The 27,025-nt window shown below is 40.9% G+C and overlaps 2 protein-coding genes across 5 annotated transcripts in view; both read left to right on the top strand.

Moving 5' to 3' along the window:
- The window catches only part of NUDT5 (nudix hydrolase 5), a 119,769-nt gene that overhangs the window by 74,201 nt on the left and 18,543 nt on the right, over positions 1-27,025 (top strand). The window lies entirely within an intron of this gene.
- UPF2 (UPF2 regulator of nonsense mediated mRNA decay) overlaps positions 1-27,025 on the top strand; it is a 48,070-nt gene that overhangs the window by 4,451 nt on the left and 16,594 nt on the right. For 2 of the 4 annotated variants that reach the window (XM_077337926.1, XM_077337927.1), the window contains exons 2-13: positions 805-1,184; positions 2,023-2,802; positions 7,862-8,022; positions 9,004-9,201; positions 10,971-11,120; positions 12,711-12,773; positions 16,211-16,314; positions 16,840-16,925; positions 19,719-19,827; positions 23,455-23,568; positions 24,707-24,823; positions 26,244-26,429. In XM_077337926.1, coding sequence (XP_077194041.1) covers positions 823-1,184; positions 2,023-2,802; positions 7,862-8,022; positions 9,004-9,201; positions 10,971-11,120; positions 12,711-12,773; positions 16,211-16,314; positions 16,840-16,925; positions 19,719-19,827; positions 23,455-23,568; positions 24,707-24,823; positions 26,244-26,429 — 2,430 coding nt within the window. In that variant the 5' untranslated portion in view covers positions 805-822. The remainder of the gene's footprint in view (positions 1-804; positions 1,185-2,022; positions 2,803-7,861; positions 8,023-9,003; positions 9,202-10,970; positions 11,121-12,710; positions 12,774-16,210; positions 16,315-16,839; positions 16,926-19,718; positions 19,828-23,454; positions 23,569-24,706; positions 24,824-26,243; positions 26,430-27,025) is intronic. The other 2 variants (XM_077337928.1, XM_077337929.1) reach the window with 1 other exon arrangement.

Genomic DNA, 27,025 nt, shown 5'->3' with positions numbered 1-27,025 from the left:
GTGTCTAAAACCGTGCCCTTTTGCTTAGTTGGTGCATGTAAGATTGTCTATAATTACCGTTTTTTAAAATTTTGTTTCTTTTAAGTTTCAGGAGTTTTGTTTATTTAAGTGGCTTAAGTAGAAAAGGTAATTTATAGTTTCTATTCTTGCTGGTGGAATTAAATATTATAGGAAATAGATGACTTCCACTTGAAACAGCATTTGCATGTCAAGTTCATTCAATTTCCAATTTTGTGGTGACATCTTGGGCCATGATATCTTGTATTTATGTTCGAGCAGTGTGTAGTAGTGTGAAGGTGTACTATGCCATGATAAGTATGAGGGCTACTGCAAATTTTTTTTTGGGGGGGGATGAAGATACTTTCTAATGGTAGACGTTGTTTCCCATAATGCTGGTTATTATTTTGGACTTATAATCACAGGCTATTTAGTCCTAAGGTAAGTTTAGGTGGCTCCCCTGTGCACTGGATATTGTGGAGTTAAGAGCAATAATGTGTGCGTGTGTGTGTGTGGGGTGTATATGCAAGCTAGCTATGATTCACTTACATAGGCCCTTTTTCTAAGTTTGGCCCTTGTGCAGAGACTTTCAACTGATGATAGCGCATCGTAATCAGCAAGACCAGGGCTGCTATTTGGATTTTTTTTTTGCATCAGTTCACCAAAGGTCTTAGATGGATAGTAACTGTCTGGTATTTGGTAGAATACTGTCCAAAAATGCCATTGGGTTGGACATGTATTAGGAAAACAGTCTGAAGCTCTTGGTTAATATCTCTGAAATGTAATGATGTGATGTTAATCTTTCAGATCTGCCTGAGTAACATAATGCCAGCTGAGCGCAAGAAGTCAGCAAGCATGGATGAAAAAGAAACATCATTAGGTAACAAAGATAAGGAGTTCAGTGACAGGCGGACAGTGAATAGCAGAGATAAACCTAAAGAGGATGTTAGACTTGGTATGAAGAGAGAGACATTAAAACCTCCTGAAGATAAAAAGAAAAAGCTGGAAGAGGAGAAGCGGAAAAAAGAAGACAAGGAACGGAAGAAAAAAGATGAGGAAAAAGTAAAATCTGAAGAAGAGCAGAAGAGAAAAGAGGAGGAGGAAAAGCAGAAACTTGAAGAGGAAGAGAAAAAGAAACAAGAGGAGGAAGTAAAGAGGCAGCAAGAAGAGGCAGCTGCTCAAATGAAGTAAGGCTTATTGTTGCTGTTTTACTAGTCTGGTGCATGTCTAATGATATGGGAGGCAGGACATTTGTCCTCTGCCTGCTGGGACAGGAGAATGGCTCCAACATGGCAGAGTTTGTCACTGACTGCCGCCCTGGTGTACCACTTCCCCTTCCTTTTTTGTTCTGGAAGGGGTTCAGGTTGGGTGGCGGCAAGGGAGCTGCTGTGTGCTTAGTTGTGGATTGCTGCTGGAACCTTTCCCCACAAACACCTTGTGGTGATTGGCGTTGAATCCTCACCATTTACAGTTTTGTATTTTAACAGTAATAATTAGAAAATATGGTAATCACAAAACAAAATTTAAAGCTCTTTATAGTTTCTTGTGATTTTTATTAAAACTTTTGACAACAGTTTCAAAGCACAATTTAGATCAAGGTCGTTCTAATGAAGGTCATTTAGATCAATGGTCCCCAACCTGCGGACCGCAGCCTGTTCCCTCTCCCCGCCCCCTCCCCCGCAGTAAAAAACTTCCCAGGCCGCAATCTTGCGGCCCGGGAAGCTTCTTACTGCGGGAGGAGGGGGAGAGGGAATCAGGGCCGCGCCGCGATTTCGGCCGCGCATGCGGGCTGTGCGGGCATGGCCATTGCCCTGCCGGTCCCCAGCCGAAAAAAGGTTGGGGACCACTGATATAGATTTTTCGTGTAAACATATAGGGGGAAATGATGGGGGGAAAACTCACAACATAATAACTGTAGAATTTGTTTCTTCATTAATCTATTAATTTGTTAGTTCATTTACTTCTAGTGTGCTCTGCATTGTTGTCTTAAAAAACCAAATTCCTGACTGTTTGTGTTCTCTTCAGAGAGAAAGAAGAGGCCCATCAGCTTCACCAAGAATCATGGGAGCGCCATCAAGCAAGAAAGGAACTCCGGAGCAAAAACCAGAATGCATCAGATAACCGGCCTGAAGAAAACTTCTTTAGCCGGCTGGATTCAAGTCTCAAGAAGAACACTGCCTTTGTTAAGAAGTTAAAAACTATTACAGAGCAGCAGAGAGACTCCTTATCTCATGATTTTAATGGTCTCAATTTAAGCAAGTACATTGCAGAAGCGGTTGCTTCTATAGTGGAAGCAAAATTGAAAATCTCAGATGTAAATTGTGCTGTGCATCTTTGTTCTCTGTTTCATCAGCGTTATGCTGACTTTACTGCATCTCTTCTTCAAGTCTGGAAAAAGCATTTTGAAGCAAGGAAAGAAGAGAAAACGCCCAACATTACTAAACTAAGAACAGATTTGCGGTTCATTGCAGAACTGACAATAGTTGGGATTTTTACTGACAAAGAAGGCTTATCTTTAATCTATGAACAGCTTAAAAACATTATTAATGCTGATCGGGAATCCCACACTCATGTTTCTGTGGTCATTAGCTTTTGCCGGCACTGTGGAGATGACATTGCTGGTTTAATACCAAGGAAAGTAAAAAGTGCAGCAGATAAATTTAACTTGAGTTTTCCTCCTAGTGAAATTATTAGCCCAGAAAAACAACAGCCTTTCCAAAATCTGCTGAAAGAGTACTTCACATCTTTGACCAAACATCTGAAAAGGGACCACAGGGAACTGCAAAATATTGAAAGACAGAACAGGTGAAATTTTAAATGCTCTTAATGCATTGCAATCTATTGTTAATAACTTTGTACCAAAAAAGACTGAATGCAAATTTCTAAAAACCTGTGCTGCTGTTATATTCATTGTTCTGAGTGGCAAACTGGAATGATTTCTTACACTTATTTTGCCAGTCTTTCATCTGGCATTGATATGGGATTGTTGATATAGTAAACTAAAGTAGGTTTCGCCTTAATTCTCTCCCCTCCAGTAGACAAATGGATTTTGGCAAGCGCTTTGCATGTGTACAGAAGCAAGAACAATGTAGTAAACCATGTTTAGCTTTATCTTCCCATAGTGAACTTTGGCACTTCTGTGAAAGCGTTATTGATGAGTGAGTGACAAATGGCAGTTTATGGCTATGGTAGGCTGATGTGAGTCAAATGGAGAAAAGAATCATGGCGCACTGCATTTGACTCTTCAGGGGTTTATACAGAATAAAGGTTTGTGGAGTAGGATTGGAACAGGGGAAGTCAAGTGACCAAAGGGGTTAGGAAATGGAGGAAAGAAAAGGTGGAATATACTAGGGATGGACAATGAAATTGTAAGACAGAAAACATACCAAATTGAGGCAAAAACTTTCAGAATAAATGGTAGTCTGCATCTGAAATGTCCTGTTAGGCATTTGGATAAATGCTCAGTACCTCTGCAGTGCAAATAGGTAAGCTCTTGCTTCCATAATACCTGGCTGCTAAGAACAGCCAAAAGTGTTGGCTACTAGTGATAGCTGTTCCTGTCTCCACTTGTCAGAAAAACATTGGGTCGTTCTCAGAGCCAAAATACTTGTTTATGTGTCGTACTGCCCTAATTATGATTTTGATAACTAAATATTTGAGGGTGATTCTTAGCATAGCCTGACTCCATTGCCCTGGTGCATCTCTCAGTCTTACATGGTTTGTCTCTCTTCTCTTGTGTATTATATGTTGTTGATAATACACACATACTTCTTCTTTGGCAGTGGGTTCTCTGCTTTTTGAGGTATTCGTTCTCTTTAAAATGTGTGGCCAGGCATGTACCTACATGAGACAAGTGAGAAGAAATGCTTTCAGACATACAATTAAACCATGTTGAATAAAAATGTGCATAAACAATGCTAGTTCTGGGCTCATGTTGGAGTCACCCTCCCATGGCATATGAATGTCAGTGTACTGTAACTATTTTTTATTTATTAATTAGATTTTTACCCCGCCACTCTCAGACAAGCCTGCTCGTGGCAGCTAGAAGTAGATATGTTCCATTCCCCTCCCCATCAGCAATTTGGTATTCTTAAAGAGGGTTTCATTTTGGTTTAGGATCTTTGTAGAAGAAACGGTGCTTCTGGTGAAACTGTTTGTCATAGGAAACTGGGGTTAGTCTTGCACTGCCATTCATATACTATATGCAAGAAGAGGTGGAGAGCCAGTTGTTCATGTTTTATGGCCCACTCTTACAGTACCACTGTTAGGCCAGTATAAACCCCATTGATTTCAACGAACTTTAACTGGAATAACTGCATTTGATTGCATTGCTAGTGCTTAACTGTGAAGCAGATGGAACCAGTCACTCAATTTAGATGTTGATGCTAGTCTTAACTGCTGTGTAGAGGGAATCTAGGAAAAGGGCCAGTTAACATTTGTTCCCAGTAAACTGGTAGAAACTGTTATTAAGGGTAGCTTTAGTAAGCACACTAGTAAGAGGATCAAGGCTCACTAAGAATCAGCATGGCTTCTGCAAAGGGAAGCCTTGTCAGCCTCTTGGAGTTCTTTGAGAAGGTTAAGAAATGTAGATAAGGGTGTCTTGGAAGATATATGCTTAGATTTCCAAAAACCTTTTGACAAGGTAGCTCACCAAATGCAGTCACAGCATAAGAGGATATGGATGCTCTTCTGGGGGCAAAAAATAGTTAAACAGAAATACTACAAGTTGGGAGGTGGAGGGTAGGAATTAACATACAGTTTTCACAAAGGAGGGAAGAACAATAGGGTCCATCAAGAATTGCTTTTGAGACCAGTGCTATATAAGTACAAATACCTTTATTGATATGATTTAGTTATTAAAATTACCAAGTGACGCCCTCTAGCGTTTTCATGGCAGACTCAATACGGGGTGGTATGCCATTCCCTTCCCCAGTCATTACCGTTAACCCCCCAGCAACCTTGGTACTCATTTTACCGACCTTGGAAGAATGGAAGGCTGAGTCAACCTTGAGCTGGCTGCTGGGATCGAACTCCCAGCCTCATGGGCAGACAGCTTCAGACAGCATTTCTGCTGCCTTACCACTCTGTGCTACAAGAGGCTCTTCAGGAGGAGATACTCATGAGTAAGGTAGTCCAGCTCCTTAATAATCTTCAGGAGGAGGTACTTAAGATTATTAAGGAGCTGGACCATCTTTCCCATGAGTAAAGGGACTGGGACATATACCTATCAATTTTATGTTGTATGATGATGGTTCTTTCATGGTTAGGAAGCCTGGTTATAGAACAGAAAAAATTGTAAAGATATCAGATATTCAGAATAATTTAGTTACATCTTCAGCATTAGCGATTAAGGATCAGATATTAGGTGGTGTGAAGGAACCCTGGAGAGCTGCTGCCACTGAGCATAGCCAATTCTGATTTGTACGGACTAATGGTCCAATTCAGTGTAGTTTGTGGCTACTGTATTTTATAGTTCTCAAAAATACAAATGATCCTTCAATAACATTTAGATCAGGGGTTGTCAACCTGTGGTCCTCCAGATGTTCATGGACGTCAATTCCCATGAGCCCCTGCCAGCAAACGCTGGCAGGGGCTCATGAGCAGCTGGAGGACCACAGGTTGATTACCCCTGATTTAGATAACACAGAAATCTCACTACTGATAATATGATCCTGTATCACAAAAATTGGAAAAGTCGCATCCCTGTGATATTGTAGAGCAGCTTTTGTAGTAAATTAATGAGCATCTATATGTAAGCTCATTTTGTAGTAGATCTTCATCAAAAATTATCTTCTTATTTACAACTCAGCTTTTACACAAGAAGCAAGCCAGTCCATTAATGTTTCTGTAACCAGGCACAAAGCCTTCTGCTTTAATACTTGCCAGCAAAATGCTCTCTAAACATTCTGGCAACATGTTTTGCTGGTGAGAATTAGAGCAGAAAGCTTTGTGCCTGATTAAAGAAATGTTAATGCACTAGCTTGCTTCTTTTGTAAAAGTTGAGTTGTAAGAGAGAGTGAGTTCTGGGGAACTAAAATTTGCAGGCTGTTTGAGTTGGTCATAATAAAAAGGTATTATACAGTGTTGTTTTGGGCATTTTTCTGTGTCTCTTGCATGTATTGAAGACTATCACCATTCACTGGGTTGACTGGGCCAGATACTGATGTCCCTTCTTTGTTCCCATTTACTCTGTCACAAAATCATGTTGCTTCTCCTTATCAACACAGCAAGAACAATCTGTTCTTGCACTCATTTTTTTTTGGCTAAAATACTTGATCATATTGTGGTCATCTCTTGCCTTTACTATCTTTGCCTTCCACTGTTATACTTCATCCTCCATTACAGAGCTCTACTGCCAGCATCCTTTCTCTCTTGTTCAGATCATGCCATGTTCTACCTTAAATCTCTGAACTGGCTGCATCCCCTTGCTGTACTCAGCATAGATTCCTTGTCCTTGCTTTCAGAGCTGTCCATGGATTTGTACTACCCTGTCTTTCTGCCCTTACATACTCAGATGTCCTTCCCACTTTGCTCCTTCAACTCCACCATCCTCAGCAATGCCTTGAACCTGTGGCCTTCTGCCCACGAGTCAGGATCTTCAGGTGGGTTGTAAGCCACTATAGAACTGCCATTTTTTTGTCTGCACACAAGAAGCAAGTGTGCTGCACCTCCTGCAACTTTGCTGATGTGCTCAGAGAAGTCACAGGATGGTGAGGTAGGTCACTTAGTGGTGGTTTTGACCATTGGCTTGTCTTTCACTATGGTACATCACCTGGCACATGGCTTGTTTTTATTGCCTCTGACTGACTTACTTGCTTTGCTGGCCTTTCACCCAACTCTGTATCTCATCTTCCTATCACGTGACTCTTTGTCATGTGTTTGCAGCTTTAAACACTTGGTTCATTCTTCCATGCTTTATTTTATATCCAGTGATGTGTGGCAGAAAATTCCTGAAGCTATCTTTTTAGATGGGAAATTTTTCACACCATATATGTAACTATAGTATAGTTATCTATGGTTTTCAGGACTATTGTGCCATAAAGCAGTCATGAACCTAAAATTATATATGAAATCTGAACAAACCACACTGTTTGTACATGATCCAGACTTGCACATGGTGTATTTGAATTTTGCTAATATTATTTAAATGTTGTTAATATTCTAGAATTGGAAGAATTTCTTGAATACTTTCTGAGTCAGATTTTCCCAGACAACCAACAGCATAACTTGTGCCTGGAAGGCTTTTTATAGAGCATGTCTACGGTGTCATTTCTCCTTTTGTGTTAAATCTTAACTGTATCACTTAATTCGTGTTCCCAACTGAAACAAAATCTAACTACAAACAGCAACACCATTATTTTCTATCCTTGCCTCTCCCATTCTTCTTGTCCCTCTGTTATTTACAGGTGGACTGTCAGCTCCTCAAAGTAGTGGTTTGTATGATATAGAACGATAGACGAAGCAAAGTTAGTTTTTAGGCAGGAAGACAAATGTACATTCTTTAAAAGTCACCATATACGTAAGTAGTACTGGAGCGAGATTTGAGTCCAGTAGCCCCTTAAAAAGATTTTCAGAGTGTGAGCTTTCCTGAGTCAAAGCTTAATTCATCGCATATCAGTAATACTGGTTATTAGAGAGGCAACTGTTCTTGTTTCAAACTTTTAAAAGGCAATAACTTTGTTCTAAGTTTTATAGATATTCATCAAAGTGTAATTTTAGCTTGAATTATGTGATTCTTAGAAGTGTTTTTTTAAACCTAGAACTTTAATAGCTGATTTACAATTAGAACAGTTATTAGATTGGATTAAATAGTAAACATTTTTGTATTCCCCCCTATCCCTCTGGTTCTCTACAATGTTTCCAGGCGTATTCTGCACTCTAAAGGGGAGCTGAGTGAAGACCGGCACAAACAGTATGAAGAATTTGCCCTGTCATATCAGAAGTTGTTGGCAAACTCCCAGTCTTTAGCTGATCTCCTGGATGAAAATATGCCTGATCTTCCTCAGGACAAACCTGTACCAGAAGGTATGGAATCTTCTGTCAAGTAGAGGAAGGGTTTTACATTTGAGAACTTCATTTATTTATTTAGAGGACTCATGTGTGATCTTTCCAGAAGAATACCTGAGATGGTTTCTAGATCACAACAAAGAGCAAATAAAGGTAATCAAGTCTGTAATAAAACCATTCTAGCAACTATAACTCAACAGCAAAGTTGATTAAAAGCAACCCAGAATAATTACAAAATATAGCAGAATGTGTGCCGTGATACCTATACTGAGATAATCAGCTAAAAGTTATGGAATTTTCACTTGCAAGTCTGTGCAAATGAATGGTTGGTTTTGACTCCTGGCAACACCAGCAACATATGGTCCATGCAGATTTGGGAGAGGGCCATATTACAGAGAAAGGGTACCACCACCCAAGAAGACCTGTCTCTCATTCATGGTTGAGAATATCCAGGGCAGGGCTTGATTAATGAGCAGGACAGTATGGGAAGAAGTTATCCTTCCGATTCTCTGGTCCCAGACTCATTATCCCTTTAAACAGCACCAGCACATTTCTAGTCTGCTTCTAGGTACAGTTCTGTTGGTACCAATCTTTCAGTGCAGTGGTGATAGGAATCCCAAGTTTTTGGGCATGTCTCAGAACACACTGAAGATCTGTGTTCATCTAGGATTGCCAACTTCCCTGGAGAAAAATATCCTGTCTATAATACAGGTTTAGCATATAGAAATGGGTCAGCAAACCTTTTCATGGCATTGGTGTAAATAACATTCGATTAAGCCTGCCTCAGAAGGGCATTTTGCTGCAGGCCGTTTGGCAACTTTGTGTTCCCTAGATGTTAAGGCAAGGTAAGCAACTCTTCCTGCTGACTGGTACATTCCTTCATCTGGCAGGACATCTTGACTCTGGTCCATTTTATACTTATTGGCTTGAGAGCAGATGGCGGAAAACATGCTAACAACTGGTTAAGTAGATCTAATGATTTATATCTTACGATTCCAGAACACGGGCCTGGTATTGACATTTTTACTCCTGGCAAGCCTGGTGAATATGACTTGGAGGGAGGCATTTGGGAAGATGAAGATGCTCGAAACTTCTATGAGAATCTCATTGATTTAAAGGCATTTGTACCAGCTATCCTATTTAAGGATAATGAAAGATGTTCACAGAATAAGGATATCAGCAAAGATGACTCTAGAGGTAAGACAGTTTGGCATTTCTTCTCTTAAAACACAGGGTGGAGAGAGCAGAGGATTTTACTCATATGTAAACTCTGCATCGTGAGTGCATTTTGTAATTTAAAATAGTGGCACTTCAGCCCTATGCAGAGGAAACAGGTTGTTTGATGTAAATGTGCTTTTCTTGTCTATTTTATCAAAGGTGGCTAAGTGAGAAGTCTTTAAACACCTAAAAATGCTTAATCCCCCTCCCCCCCATTTTAAATCCAACCTTGAGTTCCTCAAGGTGCAGTTGCTCAGGGAAATAAATTAGATTGAGGCACTTGCTGAAGGTAAATACTGCCCTGGTTGTGGTTCAAAATGAGCATATGGTTAAGTATGAAGCTCTGATCATATGTGATACCATTCGTTCTCACCCCTGCCTTAAAACTCCATTGCCTAGTATAGGTTCACTAGTAGTTTAACATTCCTATGTACACTTACTCCCAGGAAATCTTAGTTATATAGTGGGACTTTCTTCTGGGTAAACATGATTTGTGCTGTTTACCGGAACCTTTCTCACACTTGGAGACTTGCATGTCCTCAAATGCATCCACACTAAAAAAAAATTCTGTGTTCAGAAATGTTTATTGGAGGAAATAAATTGTTTCTAGTGGTCCTGGTGGATGCTGAACTGTTCTGTAAGAAAATAAGTGGAGACTGAAAGCATTTTGTGCAACTGGTTGTCCATGCACAATTTTGCTCTCCTTTCTGCCTTCATCTGAGATTACTGTTGTTGTTACTCCTCCCCTTTCCAGTCTTTGACTTCCTTAATTTTCTATTATTATTAAGCCTCCAGCCTTTTGTTTCCTTCCCCATATTTTAACCTACTTTGCTATCTGCTTCAGAAGTGGCTGCTCTTTGCACCTCTTTGAGCAGCTTTCTCATTAGTAAATCTCTCAGTAAGTGAGGAAGCCAGCCTGCTGTGAAATAGGTGTGTTGGAAAGTAATCCAGAAACTTCAGAGGGTTTCTTCTCTACCTTCTCTTTGAAAATATCTTACTTCAAGTTGTTCCCAGTTCCTGGAGTACGTGGGAGATGGGATTATGTTGAACTTGTTCAGTGGGTGGCTTTGTTGGTTTGAATAATAGAACAAAGTTTGAATCCAGTGGCACCTTTAAGACCAACAATGTTTACTTCTGAGTAAGCTTTCGTGTGTATGTACACTTCATTGGATACTTCATTGGTGCACTAATGTGTTTATGCACACAAAAGCTTATAACCAGAATTATAGTTCAGTTATAGCTTTGTCAAATCCAGATATCAAGACACACACACCCTTTCTACTCTACATTTTTAGTATTTGGGGTGGGGAGAATTAGCATTCAGCGCTTGATCGTATCATCTCCTGAACCAACTGTTGTTACTTGCAGAAAATCTTTTATCTGAATATCAGCAATTATTATTTATGTATGCAATAATATTGACAAATTGTATTGTATTTAGCAAGATGGCCAGCATTTGAAATATCTGAAAGAGCAAATATTCAGTCTGTTTGCAGAGGTTTGTAACGATGTATGGGGAATTGAGCATTGTATGAATTTTGGATGCTGGTTTTGTATTTCTTCTGTGAAAAAAAAAAAAACCTACCCTTTATTTTTCTGGGGGCAGTGGGGAAGGCATTAGACATATGAGCAGGTTTAAAAGATGCAGAGAGCAGTCATATTAAATATCAGATATATTGAATTGAATATGTAAAGAGGCTGAAGAGCAAACAGTAGAAGAAATTATGAATGTTATTGTTTCGAATCAGAGTTAAAAGAAGTTAAAGATAACAAAGATGTGTCTGCTAGTGAAGATTTGGAGCTGGACCTGGAGAATCTGGATATTAATGATGATCCCCTTGAGTTAGAGTGTGGAGATGAAGCAGAAGATCTTGCAAAGAAGCTTCTCGATGAGCAAGGTAAAAATTACGTGGAGAGGCATTGCCTGCTTTGAGTTCATTGCAAATCTGGTCCCTGGTGGCATACATCATCTTTCACAATGTGTGCCACACAGTTGGAACTACTGCTGGTGACATTAACTCATTTTGGGAGTGTTCCTAAACAGGTGCACTAGTGGTTCTAGCTACTCTCTTGAATAGCCTCACCATTTCCCCACTCAAAGGTTTTTCCATGCCCCTAGTAGGAAAATAATAGCATTATACTAACAGCAGAATAGCATTCATTAGTGATGGTATATGCTGTCAGAGATGCTTGCTTCTGTAATTTGACCACAACCCCCCAAAAAGCAGAAATACTGCTGACAAGGGTTCACTGATGATAATATCAAGGTAATGTGCACTCAGTCCTTTCCCTGCTACTATTGAGTTACAGGTGGGGATGACAGACAGTTGCATAACTTACGTTCCCACTTCTGTTAAATTGCTATGAAATTTTTCACAGAGGGGAATAAAGACGTTCTTACTGCCAAGTGTTTGGTGATGGTGATATATTTTTATGCCATTAAAGGTTATCTGTGTGATATATTGGGATTTTTGCGGCAATACTTTCCCTTGATATTGAAAAAAGGTAGCTTGAACTGACTCCATGTTTTGCTGGTGGGGTAACCAGCAGCTAGTAACACCAGAGGTTCCAAGTTCAATATTCTGTAGGTGTGTGAGAGAACAAGACCCTTCAGACCCCAACCCATGCTGTGATTTTTGCCAGGAATGAGGTCTGGCATTTCAGTCACTGCTAATTATTCTCAACTCCTCTGTCAAAAGTTTTCATTTTTTTGCATAGTTGGAAGATAGTGTTCAAATGATAGTCAAATTTGATGAGTGTGTGGGAGAGGCATGATTTTGAAGAATTTGCTGGGTTACTTTGGCCAGTCATTCTCTCTCACACTAACTTTCCTCGCAAGGTTATGCTTGTGGAGATAAATTGGAGGAGGGGAGAACAATATTGTAAGCTTTTGTTGAGGGGGAAATTGAGTATAAATAAAACAAAACAATACAAAAAAATCTAATTTTTAAATTCCTCACTTGAGATGAGCCTCTTTGGTTCCACCCAGGAGTACTTCATGTTTGAACTGTCCCATTTCAATTACCTGGCTACCATATGGGCTCACTCTTTATTAGTGGCATTTCTGATATTACCGCATGCCTTTCCTGTGAGGTACGAGGAGAACCCTGTATTACTGGCCTTTTCCAAGAAATAAGAGACTTTTTATATGAGCATGTGACAGCTAGTAGCTTGATTCACTGGTAGATTAGAGCTTTTTAATAAACAACTATGATTGGTGGGAAAAGAAGCATAAAAATACTTCCTTAAAATATAGTATTTGCACTATAGGGGAGAAACATCTAGGTACATTATTGTACCTATCAAAAATTGCAAAAATATGAATTGCATATTGGTATGAGGGGGAGAGTGAGGGGTCTTATAGAAGAAACTTGAATATAAAGAAGCAATTTTTGCCAGTCCCTCCCCCATAAAAAGGGGTTTGCTTCTGTGCCGTGTTTTCTTATGAGTATATTTAAATATTTTCATTTTATTTTCAATGTGATCAGGCAAGAAACAGGGACCAGATAGCACCGGAGCTGACAATAGTGACGGAAAGCAAGCTGCAAGAAGTGAGTTTTGAGGTGATACTTTAAAGGAGTCGAGGATTTGTGACATAGATAAGCTCTCAAGTGGTAGAGAATAGCTAGTTCAAGAAATTACTAACGTCAAATATTGACAAGTGGAGGGAAATATTTATGCGCTCTTTAAAACTTAATTTAGAATCAAAATGCTTAAGACTGGGGATGGGTACGAATCACTTGTTGAACTGAAGTTCATTAAAAAATTTGTCCTGTTCAAGCTTCATGGAGGTTGTGAACTGAAGAACGGAACAAACTACCACAAATTTTTGTGCAATTCATTGTGGTTTGGAAAGCAGGGGTTTACTTTTGCTTGCTGCTCTTCACAGACCAGCTGAGTGGCTAGGATCTCCTCACCATTCAACTGTTCAGTTTAACTGGCTCTGAGCCATTTAAACCTTGCATTCAGCTCACTGTGGATTTTAATGGGAGCAGAAAGCAGGGTTTAAATGGCTCAAACATTTAAATCTGTGGCTTTCTGTTCCCAGTGACTGTATGCCAGGAACAGAAAATGGGTTTCAATAGCCATGGGAAGCAGAAAGTAGGGCTTAAATGGAAAGGATAAAGTAACTTCCCAGAGACACTTTGCCACCACCTTTTTGCTGGCTGTGTCATTTCCCTTTCTCATGGCCATGGCTCACTGTTTCTAGGAGAAAGGTGAAACAGAAGTGCCTTCACAGGAGTTTCCCCCTGAGGTTCACAGGACTATGAACCGGTTTGGTTTATGAATGAACCTCCTGGTACTACTTGTTGTGGTTCAGCCACGAACCATGAACCATTCTGCATTTTCCTGGTTCACGCCCATTGCTATTTATGGTTACATATCTTCACTCTTAGCTTCCCTCATGGAGAAGAAGTTGATTAAAGAAAATAACCTGTAGCTAATGAAAAATGTGATTTAGTAGTGACCTTAATTCTGTAGGTGAACATGGTGGATTTTGAGTACCAGATATATGTTTGAATTAATATTTATTGAGTTGTGTTTAGAAATCAGTGCAGTCTGTAAGTGAAACTAGACACATGAAAATTTTAGTAGTGCTGAAGGAAACTTACTGACTGTAGGCACAGTGCTTTTAGTTTCAGCAGTTGTTTCATACAAAGGCATGCTTTTAAGCCCCCCAAGGCTTGATCCTACAGAAACCAGGGTGGTGCTGACCAACCTGAAATTCTGGTAACTTAATTTGGGTTCACAAATCGACCAAATTTAGTAAGAATTCAAAGATGGTAAAGGTTTTCTATTGAGACATTGTAGTATTGTTGGGAATGTTTCAGCCAGTGAGGAATTTGAAAATAATCTGAGCACAAGTATGGTTGGATTCTGTTTCTTACATTATATGTAACACGTTGAGTGATTTTTAATTGTGGCTGCAGAATAGTGCTGAAGCACAACACAAAACCTGTGTCAGAGAGGGACAGAGTTGGTGGTAATCATCAATTTTGACAGACATAGAACTTTAGTCCTATCCAAAAACTTGTATTTAAATAGGTGGAGTACTTCAGTTTTAGATTTTCATCTTCTACTTAGCAATAATGTAAAGAATTGCTGTGATGTGCTTAGTCTAAACTCTGTCTAAATAGACTGTTGATTTTCATAATAGAATAACTTTGTGGATAAGAGAGCTAGTTCTTTCTGAGGCTATTGTAACTAACCCAAGCAATAAAATTAGTTATCCTTCCATTTTTCTTATAGAGTAGGAAACCTTACTGGCATGAACACAGGTGCTATCTGGAGATTGAAGGATTGACAGTTGTGCAAGCTTGCCATAAGGGCAGATTGCCTTATCAGAATGATTTCTGATTTCTCTTCCTTCTTTAACACTGGGCAGCGAGACACTGAACTAGAAACATTTGCTCTGATTGGACAGCTACTGTGCAGAGTATCTATCAGTGCAGAGGTTAAGAGATGGATATAAAACTTTACTTTGACTGAACTGTTTGCAATATGTTACAGAATGCATGCCTTACATGGCTGAGGAATGCTTAATTGAATTCCCCTCACAGCAAGGAAAACCTAATTTAGTGTCCATGGAGAGGCCAACCTGAAGAAGAAGAGCTGGTTTTTGTACCCTGCTTTTCACTACCTGAAGGAGTCCTAAAGCGGCTCAAAGTCACCTTCCCTTCCTCTCCGCAGAACAGATACCCTATGAGGTAGGTGAGGCTGGAGAGCTCTGATAGGACTGCTTTGCAATAACAGCTCTAACAGGACTGTGACTGGCCCAAAGTCACCTAGCTGGCTGCATGTGGAGGAGTGGGGATTCAAACCCGGCTCGCCAGAGTAGAGGCCACCACTCTTAACCACTGCACCATGCTGGCTTATTATCTGACAAAGAGAGCTTTGACTCTTGAAAGAGTGTGCCTGAAACATTTTGTTGGTCTCTGAGGTGCTACTGGAAGGGAATGTATCACTTGTCTCCTTTTTAGTTATAACTTTATGTAGCATTTCTGCTGTGTAAAATTCATAATAAAGTTTGCTACTCGTAGGAAGTGGTCCTGGGCAGGTCTCCTTGGAAGGGAGCTACATTTTATTCAGTGAGGCCTACTCTCAGGAAAGCATCCTTAGGAGTGCAGTCATACTCACCTTATGCAAGGTGAGTAATAGTCTTCATGGTATGAGCTTTATTGCGGTGCTCATGGGGCTGTGACTGAGGCTACTGACTCCAGAGCAGAAAGATCCACAAGCCTCATATCCTGCCCAGGTGCACATAGTACCTTTATTTCCTAAAATGTATATGCTGATCCCTTAACTTCCTCTGGAGGTAGATGACAAAATCCAGGTTCTTAAAAATAAAAAAAGCAAAAAAAGCTTCATGGTTCATCTCTTTGTTTCTCTGCAGTGCTGGCAGTGCTTGTGGTTGTTTTTGGTTATTCATCAGAGTAGCTTGGACTTAACTAGTTTGTCTATCCGCTTCCCTTTGCCTGCCTCCCTCTCCCCCATGTCTATTAAAGACTGGGATTGGGACATGAAAACAGTCTTGAAGTGAGCAGGGCAAAGTGGCCTTTTTGAAGCCACCTTTGAACCTCTTTGAAGTCACTGCTGCAGAATCCACTTTGACGAGGGCCACAGCAATCATGACAGTGAGTTCAAGTCTACCCATTCTGTTCTGTTGTCATCATCACCCTCACTGTAGCCCAGGTCAGAGTTATATAAACCCTGTGGTACTGCCAGCGCTGCAGTGGCCCACGGACTTGCTTCTGGCTTCCAATGGCCCTCCAGGAACTTTCTGAGTAAGGTAAAGAGCCAGTACTCTCCTGTAATAGGGAATGGTTTAGAAGGATTGGTTACTTTTTCCTATATTTGCTTCATCTTTGAAGAAGTGTTATTTGCCTCCCTAAGGCAAGTGTTTGTTCAGAATCTGGGATTAGACATCGAAAACTCAATATATTTAACAGATTATGTTTGTTTGGTCTTTTCTATTTTTTAAACATAGAGCAAGAAGATGAAGAAGCCAGCACAGGATCACACCTGAAGCTCATCGTCGATGCTTTTCTTCAGCAACTCCCAAACTGTGTAAATAGAGACCTAATAGACAAGGTACAATGAGCTCTTCTTTTCTACCATGCCAAAGGTTGGTTCATGAAAGGTCATGTGAAATACAATGGTATGCTACTTTTTAGGCTGCTATTAAAGTTGTAAGATGCATACCTTTTCTGGAGTTTGTCAGAATTCATGTTGGCATTAAACAATCTCAGGTAAATGCTGTGAATGCCCCAAATCTCAGATTATGCCAGTGAATGTCGATGATCACTTCTATGACCGTTTACGCACTGGAGGTTTCATGCCCCACCTCTTCATGCACCCACATGAAGGAGCATTTGGCCTGGTGCACTTTATCCTCCCCCAATTTGTGCTCCTTCACGGGAGCTGGAGCAGTGAAGTCCCCAGTGAAGTTCCCTCTACTTATTTAATGCTGTAATAAGGGAACACTTCTCAACACTTTAAAAAGAATAAGACTATACCAAAATACGAGACATGCAGTATATTTGTTTGATTGAGACCTATTAAGCAGCTTCTTATTTCAAATTAAAATTTAAAAGGAATTGTTTCTTTTTCTTGTAGGCAGCAATGGACTTCTGCATGAATATGAACACAAAAGCCAACAGGAGAAAGTTGGTTCGGGCTCTTTTCATTGTTCCACGACAGAGGTAAGAAGGAATTTTAATACCTTATTCAAGGTAATAGATGTGATCCAAATAAGTGACTATGGCATGTTTGTTGTTTCCTTTTCTGCTATTAACCTCTGAAGACTAGACCCACTAGTCTCCCTTAGTTCCAAAAGTAGTTGAAGTAGCATCCAGGGCTCCGCTGGAAAGACAATTTTCAGAGTCTTCTCTCTGCAGGTCTAGTGGTTTCTTTGGATTCTGGACTGCACCTTCAAGCTCATGTTAATTTTTAAAAATGAAAATGTTTTACATTAACTCTTTCTACAAATTTTTCTGGAAGTATTTGATAATGGTTCATTAAAGGTGAGTATTGGCCATTATTCTGGCCATTATACTTCATTTCATTTTCCGTCCCTTCTACCATAGGTTGGTGGAATTGTGGATATAACAAAAACAGTATAAACCAATAAAGCAATAAATACTAAGGTCATTTAAAACAGGGGTAGTTAACCTGTGGTCCTCCAGATGTGCATGGACTACAATTCCCATGAGCCCCTGCCAGCATTTGCTGGCAATAGTTCATGGGAATTGTAGTCCATGCACATCTGGAGGACCACAGGTTGACTAACCCTGATTTAAAAAAACACCGGCAAGAAATCTAGCAACAGCTTCCAGCCAGCCCACATCATTTGAAAACAAAAGTTTCAGAACAGTATAATTTCTAGAGCACTGAATGTTGGAGTTGACAGGAGATCCCAATTAGGGATAGGCATGAACTGGCAGATGAACTGAAGTTCATCACAAGTTTTGGCACAATTTGTGGTGGCTTGTAATGATTTGCAAAGAGCACAAAGCAGTTTAGCTGTTGGGTTTTAATGGTTCAGTGCCATTTAAACCCTACTTCCCTTCCCCACAGTTTTTCATAGGGAGCAAGAAAGATTTAAATGACTTAGAGCTACTTAAACTGCTGCTGTTTTCTACTCCCTGCGGCTTTCTGGGGGGAGCAGAAAACAGGGCTTTGAACAACCTTGCTTTCAGCTCTCTGCAAAAAGCCACAGGGGAACTTCTCCATGCCAGCCCAGTTGTCTCTGGCTTGCTAGTGCATCCCCTTTAAATGGGCTGTGCCAACGAGTCTGAGAAGTCTCTCCCTGCTACCTAAGCTGCCTTATAATAATTTTATTTTAAAAGAATAAAGTAAAATACAAATTAGTAATGAAACTTGCGCTGCAATATTAATGGTTACATTCTACTTTGATATCCATTCTAATTATTTAATAAATCCTCTGGGTTTGCTCCTCCTTGCTTTGGAGCAGCAGGATCTCTGTTTAGCTGTTTGGTTTAAATGGCTTCAAGCCATTTGTATATCTGTAGATCTTCATGGCTTCAAGCCATTTAAATCCCTCCTTTTTGTTCCCCTTCTTTTGCAGGGAGTGGAAAACAGGGTTTTAAACTTGAGGTATCCCACACACTGTTCAGTTTGGAATCAGCATATCCATATAGTTCAGTCACAAACCAAACTGCAAAAATGAGGTTTGTGCAGATCCCTAATCCCAAAGGACAGTATAGCAGCACACGTGAGATTGTTCTTCTGCTTCTGGAGCATTGTTTTTGTCCTGGAGCAATAGAAACAAATTCATTCCACAGAGTACCTTTAAGCCTTCCAGTATATTCAGTTGTTGGATAAGAATTTCATGTAGCCAAAGAATTAAAGGTCTGTGTTTGGGATTTCTTTCATAGTAACCAAATAATTAGCAACTGTAAAGAAAGTTGTTGGGATAGACCCATAGTACAAAGGAGAACACTTCTTGTGTGAATCAGTGTGTAACCCAGAGCCATCATGTGATAAAATTACTTCCATTATTGTTTTCAACAGGTGATCAGTATAGTAATTTAATAGCTTATCATCTAATGAAAATCCCAGTTCACACAATTTGTCAGAGAATGCATTAGCACTTGATAAAAATAAGTTTTGCCTTAGATGTATTAGTTGACTTGGGGTTCTAATAATAATATTTTAAACCACATAATAATGTCGCATTTCCATATAAGGACCGTAAGGAGCCCAGTCCAATTTATTATCTAATTACTGAGTTGGAAACACAATTGGGATTTCCCAAAATGGTTAGGAAGAAGCTAGTTTGCAGCCTCTCAAGATCTTTAGCTATTGTATTCTGACATAACTGTGCCCACTTAGGGTTTCAAGTAAGATTTCTGGAATTGTATTATTTGAGCAATGCTGGAAAAGATTGTCCAATTCAAGGTGAGTATTTGAAGAGAGATTTACAAATACCATGGACAGAAAATGGGTTCTAGATTAAATCAAGCCTGAATTTTGCCCAGATCTACAATGAATAAACTTAGGCTATCATATATTCCTACCATCAAGTGAATACAGGACTCACTGGAATGTGAGGAGAGGCAATAGGAAAAGAAAAAGATCCAACATGAGGTGGAATGACTCAGTAACAGAAAGGCACATCTCTCAGTTTGCAAGACCTGAAAAAGGCTGTTAAAAATAGGATATTTTGGACATAAAAGATATTGGTGAGGGCCTGCTTTGAGCCAGGAGAACCACAAAAAAATCACTTCCCTTTTCCTCTTCCATTGGGATGCAAAATAGGGGGTGACTTCACTTGGCTCTCCTCCTCGCTGCAATCTCATTGACTGTATAGCTTCTTGTATTAAAAAATTACAGCACCAGCTTTTAAGGCAGACTTGGAGGTTACTGGGAGCGGGGTGGGGGGGGCACAAAGATCTCCGCTGGCATGTGCCTCTTTGGATCTAGCGTCTACTTTGTAATGTAATGTTACATGCATGTGATCTTCTTACTTGCAGGCTGGATTTGCTACCTTTTTATGCAAGGCTAGTTGCCACGCTGCATCCCTGTATGTCTGATGTAGCAGAGGATCTCTGTTCCATGCTGAAAGGCGACTTCCGATTTCATGTATGTGCATTCTGACTGTATTGCTTATAGATGGGCAGTTTAAAAAAACCCCTTAGCTGAATCAAAAAGCTGACAGTGACAGGAAAAACTGCTACCCTTTTTTACTTAAGATATTGAATTTCTAGAAATGTTGGAAAATATGGCCTGCACCATGGAAAGTGTTTATGGTGAATATAAATGTAACAGGAATAGAGAGTTTGCTGAATCCAAATAGTTTATTCAGAGACTGTGATGTTAGAGATAGTAATGTGTTTTTGTTATTTCCCTATGGTTAGTATACGCAAGTTAAAAATTTGTTTACATATTCTTTACCTGAACCTATCCTGTGCATAGTGCTCAGTCATATCTGTTAATCCACCATGTTAATATTTCCTAAAGTATACTTGATTGTATCTTCAGGGTAAAGAAAGAGAAACCTCAAGTGGCAGCAATAGTCTTGCACACTGTCTTGTGACAGGATCTGGGGGTGCCGCCATTCCTTTGCCCCTGTAGTGGAAGAAAGTGGGAGAAGTTGCCTTTCCTGATTTTTAAATGTGTGTTTTAATTACGGCCTTAGAACTCATTTCATCTGAGAATAAATAGAACAAGTATTCTATTCAAGGAGGGCTCTATCACTCTTCATACATGAAATATGTTACCAACAGCAACACTTAAGAACAGGACTAATGGTCAATATAATCTAATATCCTGTTCCTTTCAGGAGCCCAATGGTTGTACTGGAGGGCAACCAGTTTATAGAGTCACATGATAGAGGTGAAAAGAGTGCTCTTCTCTCAGTTTTCTTCTTGCCACCTTGTTGAGGGGATGTGTGATCCAGTGTGTTATTCTTCTCACTAGAGAAAAACACTGTCTTAGAGAGCTGGTAAAAATGGCCTAATTTAAAACAGGAAATATGGGGTCTAAAATGACCCAGAACAACGAGGATGCCTTGTATTTACTGTGTCTCATAGAAGGTTACACCACTACCTTGTGTTCCACATGCCACTGATTAACTCCAAAGCCTACAAAGGAGGAACAGCCAGAGAAGGGAGAAGGCCTTGGGAGCCCCTGGTCCCTGTGCTGGAAAATGGACTTATTAAGAAAAAAGATTAAAGACCCCCCCCCCCCCTCCATGCTCTTGTTTCCAACACCATCAGCCTCTGGAACAATGGAAAAATAACCTGTGGTGTAAAGATCAGTGTCAGAGCCCCCGCCAAAGAGTAAGAAGAAGAGTTGGTTCTTATATGCTGCTTTTCTCTACCCGAAGGAGGCTGGAAGTGGCTTACAATTGCCTTCCCTTTCCTCTCCCCACAACAGACACCCTCTGAGGTGGGTGAGGCTGAGAGAGCCCTGATATCACTGCTCGGTCAGAACAGTTTTATCAGTGTCGTGGCGAGCCCAAAGTTACCCAGCTGGCTGCATGTGGGAGAGTGCAGAATCAAACCCAGCTTGCCAGATTGGAAGTCCGCACTCCTAACCACTACACCAAACTGGCTGTCTTAGAGTTGACATTTGACAACAGTGCATCATTTATTGATGCCCCCACCTTAACTTCAACCATCACCTGAAGAGATCACAGTTGAGTTGCTCCGACATCCTCAGACACCTTGGTCACACAATGTGTTCTCCTATGTTCTCAAAGGATGATATATTTGAGGTTCCAGAGCCTCCAGCTAGTACTGAACAACCACATCACCACAGATTGCATCACCTCAGGCATCATACCCTTGTTATCCTCAACTAGGGTCATGGTTTCATTTTCCCATGATGTATCCCCCCATCCATGGGGTACCTGCAATCCCCAACAACTTTACCCACCATATGGGTCTGAGACAATGTTACAGCGTGCTTTGAAACATCGAAGACATAGCCTACTTCATGAGAAGCAGTATCACTTAATAGAATCAGAAGGACCACAGCCATCTGAGCCTGATGGAGGCTTAGAAGGACCACAGCTGACTAAGTCTGATGAAAATCAAGGATCAGAAGCTGATTCTGATGGTACATCTGAGCCATCCCTGGACAAAATAGTGGGGTCACCATCAGCAGCTTCCCTAACGGAAGGCCTCGAGCTCTGTTCAGAGTACGTACTCCATATGGTGAAGGTATTGGATGTAGACTAGTTTTTCCCTGAGCCACAGTCTTCAGACCCAATTATGAAGGTGTTGTGTACACCAGACTGTGGCCCAGTGTCCTCCAGGGAATCCTGGATCCCTGTATCTAGTTTCCAGCATATGGACCAAGCCTACTTCAGCAGGAGGTTCTGCACAGAAGCTAGAAAATCTGTACACAGTCAAAGAGGAAAACTGCATGTACCTGTTCAAGCACCCTCAGGCCAACTCACTGGCCTCAGAAGTGCTTCCATCGCAACACAGGGTGGGATCTCAATCTCTGCCAGTGGACAAGGAGGGCTGAAAGTTAAATTCCTTGGGCAGGAAGGTCTAAACAGCTGGAGCAATGGGACTGAAAATATTATGGGGTGTTATCAAATGTCTATGTAGGACCACATGTCTCAATATGTGGAGTTGTTACCAGATGATAAGAAAGCTCTAGCGAGTCCTACTAGGGAAGCGGGAGCTGAATGCCGCAAGATATGCGGCCAATTGTAGTAGTAAGGCCTTGAGTGCATGACTGTACAGTTTGTCCATATGTTGATGACTGGTTACTTGTTGACTTCCTCTGAGCAGTTTTCATGGAATTAAGAGTGTTTAGTTATCCTCACTTCTTTTACAGCTTTCCTGAAAAGAAGGATCTTACTACTGGTCATGGACAGCACCACAGCAAAAATTGTATTTAAATAAACATAGGGTTCCTTCCAGGAATGCAAGAGAGCATCACACATCTGGCAGTCAATCATGGGGTTTCCTTCTCAGACATACAAAATGGGGCAGAGAATTTCCATAACGGACTCCCCCAGCAGGGATGTGAATGTAGATCACAAGTGGTTAGTGACCGATTGCTACCTGTATCCCATTCTCAAGGATCAGAGGCAACTCTCCATAGACCTGTTTGCATCCAGGGCCAATGCTCTACCATGTGGGACTGCACAGAAATCACAGGAATGAAAACAGGGTTGCACAGGTAGCAGTTGTTCATTGAGTGGTCTTCTGTGCAAGCACCCATCCCTCCCTGTCCCCATTGTGGGCTGCTTTGCTGGCCTCTTTCATATCTCATGGTGGTGAAGGGAGAACTGACGGAAGAATGCTCTCCCTGTCTTCTGTCACGTGACCCTATAGGTGGGAACAGCAGGGCTTGAGATAGAAGGGATGGGGGAGCGCTCCTAGGCTCTGGAACTTTCTAAAGCTTTGGAAGCCCATCTTCCATGAAGGGCCTGCAATTGTGCATTCTCCATATGTGTCTGCACAAAAGACCAGTCAATGAATGACAGTTGCAGGTAAGTGCAACTCTGCTTTCTTGCACCTGTAGCTTTTAAAGGGTTTTTAAATTCTACATGCAGTGTTATTTAAAGCAGGTAGACTTCCAGTTTAGCTTCTTAGGGCTGTTCCTGCTTCAGAATCTCTTTGCCTTCATTTTCCTTCCTGTCTACCTTTCCTGCCACAAAAATTCAAGTACATATCATATATTTTTGACTGTTGTAGTCACATCTCAGTTCCTGACAGTTACGGTTTCTGTGTTTCTTGTTTATAGGTGAGAAAGAAGGACCAGATCAACATTGAAACAAAGAACAAGACTGTACGATTCATTGGGGAGCTTACAAAGTTCAAAATGTTTTCCAAAAGTGACACTCTGCATTGCTTAAAAGTAAGTGCTCATGTTGCACTGAGGATGGGTTCACATCCATTTTCTTTCCCTGGTGTACTCAGAGATACAAACAAGGAGGGTCAACAAGGATATGCCAGGAAAAACAAGTATTTACCTGCTGACAGAAGATAATGATCATGGTTGTGCCTGGATATACTTCTTCGAATGCAAGAGGGAAGGAGAATTAATTAAATATGTATGCTTTACCATTAATCCGTTTTTGTATTTGAAGAGACAATTTAAGATGTGTCATGGCGTAGGCTAACCAGTCTCTGAATCTAAGTACCATCAACCCTAGTTATTACTTGTATGGGAAACTTCTGAGGAAGTCTAGGGTTGCTGCTCAGAGTGAGGCAGTGGCAAACCATCTCTGAATGTCTCTTGCCTTGAAAACCTTGTGGCAGGAGTGCCAAACATATGGCCTGAACATGTGGCCAGAACTGGCCTGTTCAGGGTTCTTAAAACAGCCTGTGGGCAACTGGTCCAGAGGAGGGAAGGCTGGAGGCTGCTTGGGCAGGGGGCGAGTAGGTGCATGTGGTAAGGTATCTGTAGTTGAAGCTGTCAGGAAGAAGTAATTGCTGGGGAGCAGGGCTTTGAGGTTGAGGTTAAATCATGAGAGAGGAATGGCAGGAAAGGCAGAGAAAGAGATGTGCATTTTTTTCCTCCTGCTTCTGACTGCAGCTCAGTGCGAATTGGTGAAGCTGCTACATGGGGGGGGGGGGGGAACTGAGCAGCTGGCACTGCCACAGCTGCACTAAATCGTGACCATGAGTGGGGTTGGCAAGAGTGGGTACATGGAGTTGTAGTTTGCCAGTTAAAAAAAAAAGTCTTAAATAACATTACATTTTATAGCACAAATGGCCTGGCCCACAAAGTAACATTTATGTCAGATCTGGTCCTCATAACAAATGAGTTAGATACTTCTGGCCTACAAGTGACTACACTTTCCATACATATGGTAGCTGGCATAACAACTTGTAATAAGAGTTCTGCTTCATGTTTCTGCTGAATTTTACTTGTGGCCCAAAGCTTTCTTGATCTGAATCCCACCAAAGATTTTAAGTTAGAAATATCTAAGTGATAAAAATTAGTCTTCTAAGAGGCAAAAATGTTTAGAATGCAATACGCTTCTTCACAGATGCTGCTGTCTGACTTCTCTCATCACCATATTGAAATGGCATGCACTCTCTTGGAAACCTGTGGGAGATTCCTCTTCAGGTCACCGGAATCTCATTTAAGAACCAGTGTCCTTTTGGTGAGAACTCTGTGTGTGTGGGTGTGTGTGGGGGTGTTTATGAGAGAAAGAAAGCTGTTTCGAAAACATAGTTACAAGAAAGTGTACAAGGGCAATGAGATCATTCTCGTGGTAGAGGAACAAGTTTTATTTATTTATTTACATTGTTTATAGTTCGCCTTTCTCACCAGGACTCAAGGCAGATCGCACAAGTTGAGGCACAACAATCAACAAGATGGAACATTCAACAGACAATGAAGTAGAATTTGAGTTGTAGATCCAACCAGAAGTCTAGAAAACCAAACTGAAGCAAAGCATAAATTTTAACATGATGCAATAAATGATGCATAATTACACAATAGAAGCCAATCATGGCAAACTGTACAAAGTAGTACAGACCACCATCCCCAGTAATATATCCAAGTAACTTTGTGATGCCTTTTGTACCAGTGCTATCCTGTTGCTTGCATAGAAAAGCCCTCTTGAATAATTCAGTTTTGCACAGTTTGTGGAAAGCCAGGAGAGTGGGAGTCTTCTGGAGCTCCTTGGGCAGGCTATTCCACAAAGCGAGGGCCACACTGGAGAAAGCATGTATACAGGGAGCTGGTGACTTTGCCCATTTGCAGGCTGACACCTGCAGCAGGCTGTACACAAGATGAGCAAAGCTGTTGAGTAGAACATAAGTGAGAGAAGGTCTTGCACATGTAAGGATCCTGGGCCAAGAAGGGATTTGTATGTAGTAGCCAGTACTTTAAACTGCATTTGGTAACTGTTGGGCAGCCAGTGATTGTAGAATGGGAGTAATATGCGTGCTTCATCTAGCCCTCAATAGGCAGGCTGTGGTACTGTGCACCAACTGGAGTTTCTATGTTGATTTTAGGGAGAGACTGGTGTACAGTGCATTACAGTAGTCTAGTCTTAATTGTCACCATGGCGTAGACCCAGGTGGCCAGATTGCTGTAACAGCTGGCCCAGTTCAGATACTGATCCGGAAGTGAGCAAGCTGAACCAATTCATATTCTTCTTCCATCTGGGGTGAATCTCCTTGGCTGGTTCACATAAACCTCCTGGTGGCCTATCAAGATCTTGTATTATATTGGGAAGAGGTTTGTCACAGGAGGATTTGTTTCCTGATAAGCATGTTGATTGGGCTCAGTTGAAAGCCAAGAAACAGTCAGCTGGAGAGTGGATAACTCCAGTAGGGATATGTCAGAGGGAAATGGTAGGAACTGTACTTCCCTACACTACCAGAATATAGCTGAAAATGTACTGTAGTAGGGAGCTGAAAAAGGACCTTGCATAGATCCTGGCTTGGAGGGTAGAATGTAGTATGAAGTGTAGCCTTGACACAGGTAAAAAAGGGATTAATGTGAGTCTTGTCAAAATATTGTCTACTTGGAAATTGGCATGTCAGCACAGGTGCTTTTCACCTTGTTTCCAGGAACAAATGATGAGAAAGAAGCAAGCCATGCATCTAGATGCTCGCTACGTCACTATGGTAGAAAATGCCTATTACTACTGTAACCCTCCTCCAGCTGAGAAGGCAGTGAAAAAGAAACGACCTCCTCTCCAGGAGTATATTCGGAAGCTGCTTTACAAGGATCTCTCCAAAGTCACTACTGAGAAGGTGGTAGTGCTCCTTTCTCCTTCTGTCTACCCTTGTTCCATCTCTCTTATTCCAGTTAAAAATGTCTTTTGCAGTGGGGGTGGGTGGGTTCTGAGTTATCAGATGCTGATCCAAGTATTATACTTGATGGTAAAATCCAAGTCAATGTCTTGTCATCCAGAGACTTGGAGAGTCATTTGGTCAAGTTTAATATTAAGTGTTATTTCTCTTAAGAACAAGCTGCTCCATATCCATGGGGCTTCAAACATCACTGTATGAGTCTCAGCATGAGTCTGCCACATTTGCTAGTGCATCTGTCTACAAAAACTACAAAAACGCCAGCCACTGAGGATTCATTCACTGTGTCTACAAAAACTTTTCCAACTGTTCACTTGGGGCCTTTCTATTTGCTGGCTTGTGAAGACCATTCTTCTTTCTGAGACGCCATGATTTATACTTTTGTGTTTACTAGACACAGATTTATAAACCCAGTTTCTGCATTTGTCATCTGCTGATGCAGTCTGATAGCCATTTTGTACACTGCCCTGAGCCATATTGGTAGGGCGGTATGCAAATTTAATAAATAATACAGCTAGTACCTGAAGGAGAAACATGTC

This window comes from Paroedura picta, chromosome 5, assembly GCF_049243985.1.
Source record: "Paroedura picta isolate Pp20150507F chromosome 5, Ppicta_v3.0, whole genome shotgun sequence".
Lineage (NCBI taxonomy): Eukaryota > Metazoa > Chordata > Lepidosauria > Squamata > Gekkonidae > Paroedura > Paroedura picta.
The sequence above is the reverse complement of the archived record's forward strand: the minus strand, read 5'-3'. Positions and strand labels throughout refer to the sequence as shown.